Source organism: Galeopterus variegatus, unplaced genomic scaffold (assembly GCF_000696425.1).
Source record: "Galeopterus variegatus unplaced genomic scaffold, G_variegatus-3.0.2 Scaffold2608, whole genome shotgun sequence".
NCBI classification, from domain to species: Eukaryota; Metazoa; Chordata; class Mammalia; order Dermoptera; family Cynocephalidae; genus Galeopterus; species Galeopterus variegatus.
This window is the reverse complement of record NW_007728719.1, coordinates 51,086-64,702: the sequence shown is the minus strand read 5'-3', so window position 1 is coordinate 64,702 and position 13,617 is coordinate 51,086. Positions and strand designations below refer to the sequence as shown.

Here is a 13,617-nt window from a genome sequence, read left to right as displayed (position 1 = left end):
AATTAGGTCAATAAACTAGACTCTGTAACAGGACAAATGGGCCACCCACATTAGAAACTGGGGTGGTGGGACATAGGAATCTTTTTTTTTTTTGGCGGCTGGCCAGAACAGGGATTGAACCCTGGACCTTGGTGTTATCAACACCATGCTCTAAACAACTGAGCTAGCCCCAGAATCTGTATTTTTAATCAGCACGCTTAGTGATTCTTAGCACATTAAATTTTTTTTTTTCCTTTTTGTCTTTTTTCGTGTCCGGCAACGGATCGCAACCCTCAGTGTTGCCCCCGTACCGGACCGGGACCGGCAACGGGATCACAACCTTCGGTGTTGCCCCCGCGCCTCGCTCAGCCAGTGAGCGGGAACCGGTCTGTATGTGGGATCCGAACCCTCGGCGGGAGCGCCTCCGCGCTTCCCAAGCGGCGCACTAGCGCAGTGCGCCATCGGGCCGGCCCTAGCACATTAAAATTTGAGGAGAGTTTCTAAGGAGCATTTCTAAGGAAGTAGAAAGCTCAGTTTCTTGCCTCTGAGAAATGTCCAGCCTATTTGCAGAGGCAGGCATAAGTATTTGCAATACTGAAAACAGGCATTTCTGAACTATTGCTCTGCAAACATGTAGGGTTCCTTGGAAGTCCCCCGGGGGCTGCTACGGGGGTATAGTGGGCAATATGAACCAGAGGAGGCTGAGGGACCAGGGCTCCAGGCTTTCCAATTTTGAGTCAACCAGAGCAACTCCTTATCTATTTGACGTATTGGTCCGCTGCTTAAAATTTAATTTGGAGAAAGGTTTCCACTGCTTAAAAATGATTAAAAGTTCTTTTCGTTAAAGTAAACTTTAAGGTAGCATGTAAGGAGTTATGTGAGCTAGATGAAACCTAAAAACTGAGGAGGACCCAAGGAGAAAGGGAAGTCAGTGTGTGACTCTGGTCTCTGAACAAGGTAGGTGGGGTGATTATTTAACTGCCAGGAAAGAATTTAGGAGGAGGAGAAGATTAGTTCAACATTTTTATTTTTTAGATTATTACTTGGAGCTTAAGCATTCCTTTGTCTTAGAAAATTTCATTTTAAATGGCAGCATAGTTTTCCATTATCTTGTTGAACCTTCATTTACTTTAATGCCCTTTTTAGTAGATGTTTATAATGCATCAAAACTTTTTATTATCCAAATGCCACCATGGCCAGTGTTGCAGATTACATGTAGTTTTGCATGTGTTCTCAAGACTCTTATGATTAGCTGCTGGAAAAAAGTTGAGATGCAAGAAGGCATATGAATTAGCAAATAAATGACCACTAGGAAAAACTAATTATCACTAAGGTTTTACAGGGGGAAAATGGTATAATGTGATGTGTGTGTCTTAATCCATCCTTGTAGATTCAGGCTGCCTTAGTCAATAGGAAGCACTTCCTAATGGAGGGTTGGGAGTGAGGTCTCTGGACTGGCAGGTCTGGGAGAAGTGCTCCAGCCCTCTACCTATTAGCACCAGCCCAACCAACGGGCAGGACCCAGCAAGGCTCTGTATAGCTCCACAGTACCTTTTACAAAACCATTCAAGTCAGATATGTTTTGGAATTAAATTTTACTTTACATTTTAGGAAGGTAATATGAATATGAAATATTTTCTCTCTGTATATTAAGCACCCCACTCAGTTATGGGAAGCACCCTGTGGTCAAGCACAGAAATATTTTTGTGTTGAAACATGATCATGAATATTCAAAGTAAGTGAGAAAAATAAAGACTAAGTTCTCTGTCAATTCAGATCAGGATTTGCAGCTATATGACTTTGCTACCATCCTGTGAAAAACTTTTTGGCTTTCAGAGCCTTTTGGATTTCAGAATTGAGGATAAGGGATTTGGGGCCTGAATTTATTTTTCTGGATTTGGACAGGTAGATTTGACCCAGCAGAAGAGAGAATTCTCTTCTCTTGATGCTCAAGGAAGTACTCTGCTCATCTTTTCAAGGTCATAAGGAAGTTGGGAACTCTTGATAAATTTGCAGATGGTGACTCTAAATATAAGTCTTTTATATACTAAATATTACCTTTTTTTTTTTTTTTACAGGGCCTCTTCCATCCGTGACACTAACTTGTGCATTGACTGGTGAAAACATTGTAGTCCAATGCAGCATCCCGGAGCATAACAACCACCCAGAGCTTATTACGTACTCATGGAATTGCCCTTCAGAACAATGTAAAAATCACTCAATGACTGAAATATATTTTGGGATAGAAGATGATCTTTCTCAGGAAACACGGTGTACTGTTAGCAATCCGTTATTCAAAAGCACATCATCTGTTCTTTTGGAAACCTGTGTCCCAAGCAATGGTGAGTAAATAACTAAATGTGTCACAGCAGAGATACAAGTAGGGTCCAAGACCAGTGGTAATTTGTGGCTTTCAATCCACAGATGTGTTGGCTAACATAAAGCTCACAAATTTGAAATGTAAAATGAGCTACATTTTACACCCCATTATAGATATAAAGAAACCCCATTATAGATATAAAGCTAACTTTTTTTAAAGTATTTCCTATGTCAAATACATGTGTTAATTCAATTTTCATCAATCCTCATACAGCCCTTTGAGTTGGGTGCTAGTATTTATCCCTATTTTATGGGGAGGAGCCAAGACACAGGGAGTTTAAGTTGCTTGCCCAAGGCCAACAGATAGTAAGTGGCAGAGGATGGTTTTGAATTGAGGCCATCTAGTTTCAGAGTCTGTGGTCTTATTCTCAATGCTGCTTTATAATATTCTTAATAATCATTATATTCTTAAAGGTTGCACATGTGCTATAAAACGTGCATTTGATATGTTTCTCTAGGTTAACACTAGGTTAATAGCATGACAATCTGCCTTGGCTATGGGTTTTTTTTTATGTTGTTTAAGTATTATTTACATTTGCAATTTTTATTATTTTTTTTATGTTATATCCCCAGATTATAAACAAAAGGATCAGTGACTTGAAAGTGGTTTATTAAAATATGAGAAGAGATGAAAATAGTAAATACTATAATTCAGAATAATATAATCATAAATAAATTATAAACACCTTTTTGGTGTTGCATAATACTCAAAATATACAACGTATAAATGCAGTTTGTTGTGATAGCAGATCGTTGTTTTACAGTGGGAATGACAAAAAAAAAAACCCAAAACTGATGTGCTTTTGGCTTTTAGTTGGTGTGCGGTGCACATAACTGACAAGAAGGAAGAAGATAACCATTTATGCAAAGAGCAAGCATGCTGAAATTTGGAAAAGCCTTAAGTGTTCTAAGAGGCAAAATACTTGAAGAAAATAATTTCTGAATAAGATCCCCTATAGAATTATGTGGAATATTTTAAGGAATTTTCAAAGGTTTTGCCCTTGTACAGTTTTCACTTTACTTTTGCCATTAGGATTGAACACTTAAGTAAGATGACCTTGGCTGTAGATAATCTGGTAAAAAATCGTCATGATCATATTCCTCTCACTGATATGAAATAAGTGTTATTAATTTGAAAACAAACCCATTTTGTTATTAAATAATGATGATTCCTCTTTCTTTTTTACATTTTCTCCCAAACTGAGAGTTCAGCTTACACTGTAGATTTTGAAAGTTTGAGAAAGATTGCAGATAGTTCTTAGCTTGTTTAAATCCTGGAATAGTGTCAACATGCAAGACGTATATCTGGGGTCCTACTCTTGGTCTCTGCTATCCAAAAGTTGGGGAACCTTTCCCTTTTCTGCAAACCAGGAGCTGCACTTGATGATCTTAATGACTCCTTTCAATAATAAAAGTCTAGGCTTTTTTTTTCTCATGATGATTTTTGAATGCTTTTGTATGGAACCACATGCATCATAACTGATACAAACCCATGAAGGTGTAAGAGGTAAGTACTGGATCTTACTTTTTCAGATTTTGATTTCTCATCTAAACTTTCTAATACATTATCAATGAAACATAGTAACTCACATTGACTAGCCTGCTGTCCTCGAGGAAACCCTTCCAAATAACTGTCTCATTTGTTCCTCGCCACTACCATGTCAGACTGGCCAGACAGGTGCTGTTATTTACCTTTTAAGAATAAGGAGACAGATTTAGCCAGGTGGGGAGACTTCCTCAAGGTCTCTTAAGTAATGAAGATACAAATAAAATTTAGATCTTTGAATTCCAAAGTTTTTTCCATGATACCATTCTGACTCTCTGTATATTCAAAATGAATCAAATTAAGGAAAAATTTTGACTTATTCACAGGAGTCAGCTAGTGAAAACCACACTATATTAATATATGTAGATATTGGTCAGATGAAACTTAATTTTTTACCCTATAATTTCATGTTTCTTGCAAGATTTTGTCTAACGAGGCCTTTCTGTGGTTTATAGACATTTTGATTGTGAGGTCTACAGGTATACCATCATCATAGCCCAGAAGTGGGTGAGCCATTAACTAGTTAAAAACTTATAAGCTAAATAGTAGTTTTAGGGACAATTAAAATTAAAGACAGGGTTATTGTCACCTCATTATATCAGGGGAAATAAAGAAACTATGATTTACTGAAAGTCTTCTCCACACCAGACTTTCCTAAATACTTTAAATAAACGCATCCCATTTAATCCACACAACCCATATGAAATATATGAGTATTATAAAGGAGGAATCTGAGGCACAGAGAGGGTAAGTAACTTGTTCAACTACACACATTTATTAAGAGGAAAAGCCAGGATTTGACATCCAGCTCTCTTTATATTCAGAGTTTTTGTGTCTCCCTGCTGTATCAGCTAAATAGAGGTAAGGAGATGACTCACAGATGGATAATTATGATCCACAATTTGGAATTTACTTCAATTGATAAACATCTGCAAGTTGCAGATTAAGGAGGCATTGGGAGCTGGAAGGAAAGCCAGTGAGCAATTAAATCTTGTATTTGTATCTTGCTCTATAATTTGCTCTTCCTTATCTACTGTGAAAGTAATAGCATGGGGGTTTATGCCCACGTTACAGATATTCAGAGAGGCAAAACAGCTTCCTCAAGGTCGGAAGCCTGGTTTATGGCAATACCTGAATATGGATGGGCTTATACAGATAAGAAAATGGAGAAGTCAAAGGCAGAGAAAACACTAGACGGAGGAAAACATGGGGTTTGGAGCAGGAAGACCTAGATCCTAAACCTGATTTTACTGCTTACTGGCAATGTGAATGTGGGCAAGAACATTCAGTGAAAACTCTCTGAGCTTCAGCTGCCTTTTCCAAACAGTGAGGGCGATAATACCTAGATTACAAGGTCTAGGGAAATTAAATGAAATAATGGAAGGGAAAGGGTGTTGATGATTGTTAGTCACTGTAAAATTGTTATTAATTATTAATGATACAGAAAGCAAAGGAGGAGAGTTTCAAGAGAGCATGTTTGGTGTACACCACATATAACCAGCAGTTCAAGGAAAATAACACAGAAGAGGCCATGGATTTGGCACTTAAGAAGTCACTGATGACAGATCTTGTGAGTAGATGGAGGTAGAAACCACATTTCTGGGCTTTGAGCAAGAAGAAGAATAGTCAAATAAGCAAGTTAAATATTTGGCTGTGAAAGAAAGAAAAGAAAATTGGAGGACCTTTGACAGTAAATAAAGGTTGTTTCCAGGCAAAGAAACACAAAGGACTTACCATTCTGTTTTAGATAATTGCTCAGAAGAAGGGATGATATAAAGACCCTCTACATTGGCACAGAACTCTAAGGGGAGCCCAGGGCAAGTGCACATTTTTTGAGGGGGTAAGCAAGAAGATATTCTTTAGAGTACCAGTTTTCCACTGTTGTCCACTTTCACAGACCAAGAACATAAAAGAGGCACTATTCAGTTCCAAACTGAAGTTATGCAGAACAAGCATTGTTCTGAGGTCAACCAGATGGTCTTCCTGCCATAGCTGGGGTGGACATTGTGTTTCTTCAAGGGAGCAAGTTACTGAAGGGCCTGATGGTAAAGTCTCAAAACAAAAAACAAAAACAAAAAAAACACCCTCTGATCATACTCGTAAAATAAGTGAGAGGAATCAGAAAAGTTCATCGTAAAAACACAAAAATGTGGGGGAGTAGGAGAAAGGAGAACAAGGAAAGAAGTACAAAATAGGAAGTAATAGTGTATAGACTGAGATAAAAAATGCTGAGGAGATTTTTTGAACAAATTTGAAGCAGTTGGGATGTAGCAGGCAGAAATAGTACTAGGAGAATTTTTGAACTGATTTAAGTTGGTCTCTTGTGGCTTTATTCACTTTCCACTGGGAAGAGAATGTGGGCTGTGGGGCTGGCAAGTCAGCTCAGTTGGTTAGAGCATGGTGCTGATAACCCCAAGGTCAAGGGTTGTGATCTGTGTACTGGCCAGCTGCCAATAAAAATAAAAGAAAGAAAGAGAATGTGTACTCTGCTTTTAAAAATTGAGAAGAAAAAAAAAAAAGATTAACAACACTGTAGGAAAATAAAAAAGAGCTAGAGATGTGAACAGATAATTCTTAGAAAAGGAAATATAAGTGGACATTATGCAATATGAAAAGAACTTCAACCTTGCTCATAATGAGAAATGGAAATGAAGATAACCAAAATACCATACTCAGCATTCTCTGTTGGCATGGCTATGGAGAAACAGGCCTTCTCATACAGTGCAGGTAGGAATATGGAGTAATGCAATCCCCATGGAGGGTGATTTATCAACATCTAGCAAAATTACATATTCACTTTTTGAATCAGGAATATTATTTCTAGGAATATATTCTGACAATACAAAAAAACTATACATAAGGTTCCTCACTGAAGGACTGTTTGTAATAGTAGAAGACTGGAGGAAACTCCTCCAATGTCTGCCAGTAGGAGTTTGATTGAATAAAGTGGAATAAATCCACATAATGGAGTCTATACAGTTGTAAACAGGAATGAGGATCATCTCCATATATACTGGAGTGATTGCCAAGGTATAATGTTAAATGACAAAGCAAGGTGAGGAAGATGGTGTATCACATGTTAATCAGTATCATATGCTAAAGTTTATTCAAAATGGGGAAATTTAAGTATATATGTGTTCAACATACATGTGCCCTGTATAAAATGTTTTTTTATATTAAAAATGTAAGGATATTAAAACCACAAAAGGCAGAAAAGGAGTGGAAGAGAAAAATAAGAAAAAGGAACAATAATAGAAGGGTAACAAAAAGAAAACAGTAACAAATATGATAAATATTAATCCATCTATATCAGTAATCACTTTGAACATCAATGATCTAAATTTACAAAAGACAGAGATGGATCAAAAAACAAGACTCAACTATATGAGCAGAATTTAAAAGCTCATGGAAAGATTTGTATTATCTTTTAATCCTATTTTTCCACAATTTTTTGAAGTATCCTTTCGTGTTGTCTACAAGAAACCCACTTTAAATATAAAAACACATATTAGATTAAAAGTAAATGGATGAAGAAAATATACCATGTTAACACTAATCAAAAGAAAGCAGGAGTACTATATTAATTTCTGACAGAGCAGACTTTAAAGCAGGAAAAGTTATCAGGGACAAAGAAGGACATTATATAGAGATAAATAGGTCAATTGTCCAAGAAGATGTAACAATCCTTAATGTGTATGTACCTAACAACATGAGGCAAAAACTGAAAGAACTGAAAGCAGAAATAGATGAACTCACTATCATACTTGGAGACTTCAACATCCCTCTATCAAAAATGGACAGATCCAGCAGGCAGAAAATCAGTAATGATGTAGTTGAATTCAACAACACTATCAATCAACTGGATGTAATAAACATCTGTAGACTATTTCATCCAACAACAGCAGAATACATATTTTTCTCAAGCTCACATGGAACATTCTCCAAGATAGATCACATTCTGTCATAAAATGCACCTTATCAAATAAAAAAAATTAAATCATACAATGTTTAGTCTCAGACCACAGTGGTCTCAAACTGGAAATCAATAATAGAAAGATAACTGAAAAATCCCCAAATATGTGGCAATTAAATGATACACTTCCAAATAACAAATGGATCAAAGGAGAACAAGAGAAATTAAAATATTTTGAACTAAATGAAAATGAAAATACAACTTGTCAAAACTTGTGGGATGCAGCAAAAGCAGTGCTTAAAGGGAAATTTATAGTACTGAATGCATATATTAGAAAAGGAGAAAGATATAAAATCAATAATCCAAGTTTCCATCTTAGGAAACTAGAAAAAGAAGAGCACATTAAATCCAAAATAAGCAGAAGAAAGGAAATGATAAGAATTAGAGCAGAAATCCATAACATGGAAAACAGGAAATCAGTGGAGAAAATTAACAAAACCAAAAGCTTGCTCTTTGAAGAAAACAATAAAACCAATAAGCCTCTAGTCTGGCTAACTATGAAAAAAAGAGAGAGGACATGAATTACTAATATTAGAAATGAGAGAGGAGACATCAGTACATATCCCGTAGACATTAAAAGTATAATCAAGGGATACTAAGAACAACTCATTGCCCACAAATTTGATAACTTAAATGATATGGGCCAATTCACTGAAAGACACAAACTGGCCAAAACTCACACAAGAAGAAACATGATCAGTATGGGCCTATATTTAGTAAAGAAATTGGATCAATAATTAATAATTTTCCAAAACAGCACCAGGCCCAGATGAGTTCACCAGTAATTCGACCAAACATTTAAGGAAGAAATTATACCAATTCTCTATAATATCTTTCAGAAGAGAGAAACAGAGGGAATGCTTTCTAACTTATTCTATGAGATCAACATTACCCTACTACTAAAACCAGTCAAAGACAATGCAATAGAAGAAAACAACAGACCAATATCTCTCTTGAACATAGATGCAAAAATCCTCAACAAATTTTTAGCCAATGAAATCCAACAACGTGTAAAAAGAATCATACACCATCAACATACAAAAATCAATTAATGTAATCCATCATTAAACCTGACTACATATTTGATTGTTATTAAACACCAAGTAATTTTTTAGGTATGGTAGTAGCATGATCATGTTTTACAGATAATACTTTTTTGGAAACTTATACTGAAGTGTTTATGTCTTAAAAATTGTGCTCTCTGAAGTCAAAGACAGTGGTTCACATCTCATAGCAAATGAGGAGAGAGAAGAAGGAGATAGAGCATGGTTCTTCCCTTTCAGGATTAACCCAGTGTGGCACACATCACTTCCAATCACATCCCTTTGGCTAGCCTGTGTTCCTGGCCACGACTAGCTGAGGGAGGCTGGGAATCTGGCCATTTGCCCAGTTAAAACACAGGGGTTCTATTACCAAAGGAAAAAAGAGATTGAACTTGGTGGAGCAATAGACACTTGTGCTGTAGTGTACTACTAAATGAATATAATTTGTACTATTTTAAAACATACGAAATAGTATTACTGCCAGCAGCCAAAAAGTTAAATAAAACATATAAAAAATAGAAAAAATTTAAAGAAGGCTATAAATAATAAATATAATTAGAGGTTCTAATGTCTTTGCATGTAATTGATCATCTTATGTATCTCCTGGGGTGCATGTACCTCATTTGGTATAAACAAGAGAATATGGTGTCTTGGATTAGGGTGCTGGCACTAGAGATTGGAAGAAGTAGTTCAGTTCGGGATACATTTTGAAAATAGAGCCAAGAGGTTTTCCTAATGGTTTGTGTTAGGGAAAGGGGTGCCTACTAAGAAATACTCAAATGATTCCTAGATTTCTGGCCCAAGCAATGAGATGAATCATGTTACCATTTACTGAGACTGGAAAGACTTAGGAACAGCACGTGTGTGGAGGAAATAAAAACATTGGCTTGGGATGTGTTACATTTGAAATCCTATTAGATTTCAGATGGAGGCATCAAGTATTTAGATTTACAAGTCTAGGTTTAGTGAATAGTCATGGCTGAAGATAGAAATTTGGGCATAATCAGGGTATAGTAGGCATTTAAATCCATGTGGCTCTATGATGTCACTTAGAGAAAGCAGATGTCAGAGAGAGGTATACTGGGATTGAGTCTTGGGGACTTCAGCATTCAGTGGCTAAGAGGAAGAAGATCCAGCAAAGGAGACTGAAAAGGGTCTCTGGGGAGACGGGAAGAAAACCCTCAGGAGCAAGTGAAGAGGGAGTGATCAGTGGTCAATGTAATGGACAGGTCAGGAAGGAAGAACAAGGGCTGGCCAGGTAGCTCACTTGTTTTAGAGTGTGTTGTAGTGCCAGAGTCAAGGGTTTGGATCCCTGGTACTGGATAGCTGCCAAAAAAAAAAAAAAAAAAAAGGAAGAACAGAGAATTAAGAACCGGTATTATTGTTGTTGTAATCTCTCTAGATATCTGCTGTCTCAAAGTGACGACAGCATCTGGTATCATGCCAGAAGGAAGAAGTGTTTGGAGGGGACTGTATCAATTAGAATTAGATTCAGATGCATAAAATTGAAGGGGAAAAATGTAGCAGGACTTAGAAATGTAGATTATTTCTTTCATATTAAAAAAAAAAAAAAGAAATTGGAGCCAAGCATCCCTGGTCATATGGCTGCTTTATGAAGTTGTCAGAAACCCAGGTGCAGTCCAAATCCTGCTGCCTTCCAGGCTATGGCTACTTGAGATTGGCCAGTGCATCACATTTCAGGCAGCAGGATACAGAAAGGGGAGGGTAGCTTGCCCTATCCTTTTTAGGGAGCCTTTTGAGAAATACCATACAACCCTTCTTGTATTTCATTGCCAAAAACAGTCACATGTCAAACCTAGCTGCAAGAAAGTCTGAGAAATTAATCTTTTAGTTGGGTAGCAGTGTGCCTAATGGCATATCTGAATTCTGTTACTAAAGAGGGGAGAATGGACGTTGGAGGGCAGCTAGTAGCTTCTGGCCAGGGTTCTCTCAAATCAAACCAGTAGGTGACTGCCTGCTGTTTCCACTTGTGTTCCTAGTAAGAGGAAAGGGTAGGTGTTCGTATTCTTATTCTCATTTATTCATTCATTTTCTCTATCTCCTCTCCCCTCCCCTCTCCTCCCATATCCATGTCCTACTTGCTGTTAGTGACCCCGCCTTCTTTCAGCAGTGCATTGTGAACATTTTTCTATATTCTTAAGTATACTGCTTCAGGATTTTCAATAGCTGGGTAAAGTTTACCTCGTGAACAAATTATAGTTTTCTGTTGAGGACACTTAGGTTGTTTTAGCTTTTTGGCACTGTAAGTTAGACTGCAGAAAGTCTCTTTGTGCCTTTTGGGTGGCCAGAGGAAAGGCATGTCACTGATAGTTTTCAAAGGATAACATCTTAGAAATGGAATTGCAGAGTCAAAGGACATTAATAGAGATACCAATGGCATTTACTCAGTGGGTTAATGACAATAGATAACTGTTCTTAAGTGAATTAACTCAATTAATGCTCACAACTACTCTGTCGTATAGGTATATTTATTAATCACAGTTACCCTGTAAGGAAACTGAGGCCCTGAGAGGTCGTTAAGGCACTTGTTCGACATTGTAATGATTCAGTGACACGGCAGGCACATCAGTTAGCACAGTGCCTAGCTGCTTCATGATGAGTATTTCTAAGGCTTGTTATGTACAGCTGCTAAATTGCCCTACCAATCATATGATGACAAATTATGCTTCCACTGGCAGTGTGGGACAGTTAGAAACAAACCTTCCAATGGAATATTTGCTTTTAGTAAATAACACAGGTCCTGATATGTATTAACCTTGTGCATATAAGTTCATTTAGAAATACAGTTGATTTTTCTTATTCACAGATTCTTGTTATTCTAATTATGTTCTATAGACCTCGTGAATCCTGAATTAGCAAGTACTAAACTATTGTTTCTAGGAAAATACAGGGTTAGGTTCCTGTGAGCCTCTGGTCAAACATTTTCATTAATGATCAGCCCATAACCTTGTTTTATGTGTGTTTCTGTTTAAAGACACCTTAATATATGTTGTTGTCTTATCAACATAGAACAATTAACATTAACACAGCCAACAGCACTATAACTCATGCCTCAATGAAGCTTATCTAACACGTATTTTCTCTCTAAGGCACATCATGCCTTCTTGCCCTTAAGACCACTAGCCAGCACTGCAGCACTATGCTTGGGGGCCATTTTAAACAGTGAAATTATCAACAAAAAGCATAAACATGCACAACTCATGGCAGTAAATAGACTGCAGTTAGATTTGTTTACAGTGTAAGAGCTGAAGCAAGAAGGTAGAACTTTGCCCTGGTCCACCTCTTCTGGGAACGTGCATGTTGCGGACTCAACTTTCTCACCATGGTGCCCATTTATGTCTGAGAATGACTAGTATGGGTATTGATTTGGGGATTACAAATAGATTTATGTAGGCAAATTGGAAGTAGGAATCTGCAAATAAGGAGGATCAACTGTATCTTTATTTTGATCAGTTCAGCTAATTGGATTTCTTTTCCTTTTTTACAGGTCATTTAAGGCACAGGTTTGTGCTTATAGCAGTATTTGTAGCAGCAATTGTGGTATGTGTTGTGGTGGTGTGGATACCGGGTATGTATGCTTTTTAAAAAGAATAGTTTTTAAACGTGCATTGGTTTTTCAAAGGCCAGAAAGTAGTTTGAAGATGAAAACAAAGTTTGAAATTTTAGACATTTGAAAATTTGAAAAGATAAAAACAGTTTTGTTTTACTTGTTGTCTGGGTTTGCTGAGTGTCCTAGGTTCCTCCAAAGATTCTGAATTATCATTAGGTGGAATGAATCCTTGGGCCGCAGACAGCTTTACAGGCCTGGGCACATAGCCTCGTCCTCTGGGACCTGTGGCACAGCCTCCTTGTGTCTGTGGTTTGCTTCGGTGTATGTTATACTTCTGGTCTCCAAGCAGAATTTTGCTAAGGACTCCTCTCTCTTGGTTGCCATCTTCATAATTTCATAATTTCCATGTCTTATAGCCTAGGTAGGAAAGGAATTTTTGTTGAGTTGGGTGACTTGAAGTGGGTGTAATTATGTTAGTATCACTTTCTGAGCTTTTCTCAGTCCCACAGAGATCTTGGGCCAGCAATACACCTTGGATAACTGGTGACCTGTTCCCAGCCTGTTCTTTCCTAGTGTCGAGGAAAGCCTCTCAAGTCCCAAAAGACGTTGTCCAGGCTATAAATGTAAAGGGTAGATGATCTTGATGCCTGAATAATTTCCAGATCAGCCTTCACCAAAAGGAAATTTGCTAGGCTAATCTGTTACTCCCACAGGGAACGCTGAAGAGTAAACTTTCTACAAGGTGATGGTATCTAGGATCCTTGTCATTTCACACTTGTGTCTTGAATCAAGTTTGCAAATTAGATTTCAGTTTCCCTAGACCTGCACTGTTCAACACAGTAGCCACTAGCCACATGTGATTTAAATATAAAATTTAATGAACTAAAATTAAATTTAAAATTCATTCCTTAGTTTGCTAGCCACATTTCAAGTGCTTAGTAGCTGCATCTGGCTAGTGGCTACTGTATTGGATAGCCCAGGTACAGAACAATTCCATCATTGCAGAAAGTTCTCTTGGTCAGTGCTGACACAGACTATTTGGGGTTACTGGTGCTAGAATATAATTTCCTAAGGATACTGTTTCCATGTTATAGGTTGCAAATAACATGAAGATCCCTAAGTAACA

The 13,617-nt window shown here is 37.3% G+C and overlaps 1 protein-coding gene across 1 annotated transcript in view; it reads left to right on the top strand.

The window, feature by feature from the left end:
* Positions 1–13,221, top strand: part of CD58 (CD58 molecule) — a 39,129-nt gene extending 25,908 nt beyond the window's left edge. The window contains exons 3-5 of the mRNA XM_008582428.1: positions 2,058–2,321; positions 12,429–12,509; positions 13,205–13,221. Of these exons, the coding sequence (XP_008580650.1) occupies positions 2,058–2,321; positions 12,429–12,509; positions 13,205–13,221 (362 nt within the window). The remainder of the gene's footprint in view (positions 1–2,057; positions 2,322–12,428; positions 12,510–13,204) is intronic.
* Positions 13,222–13,617: the final 396 nt, after the last annotated feature.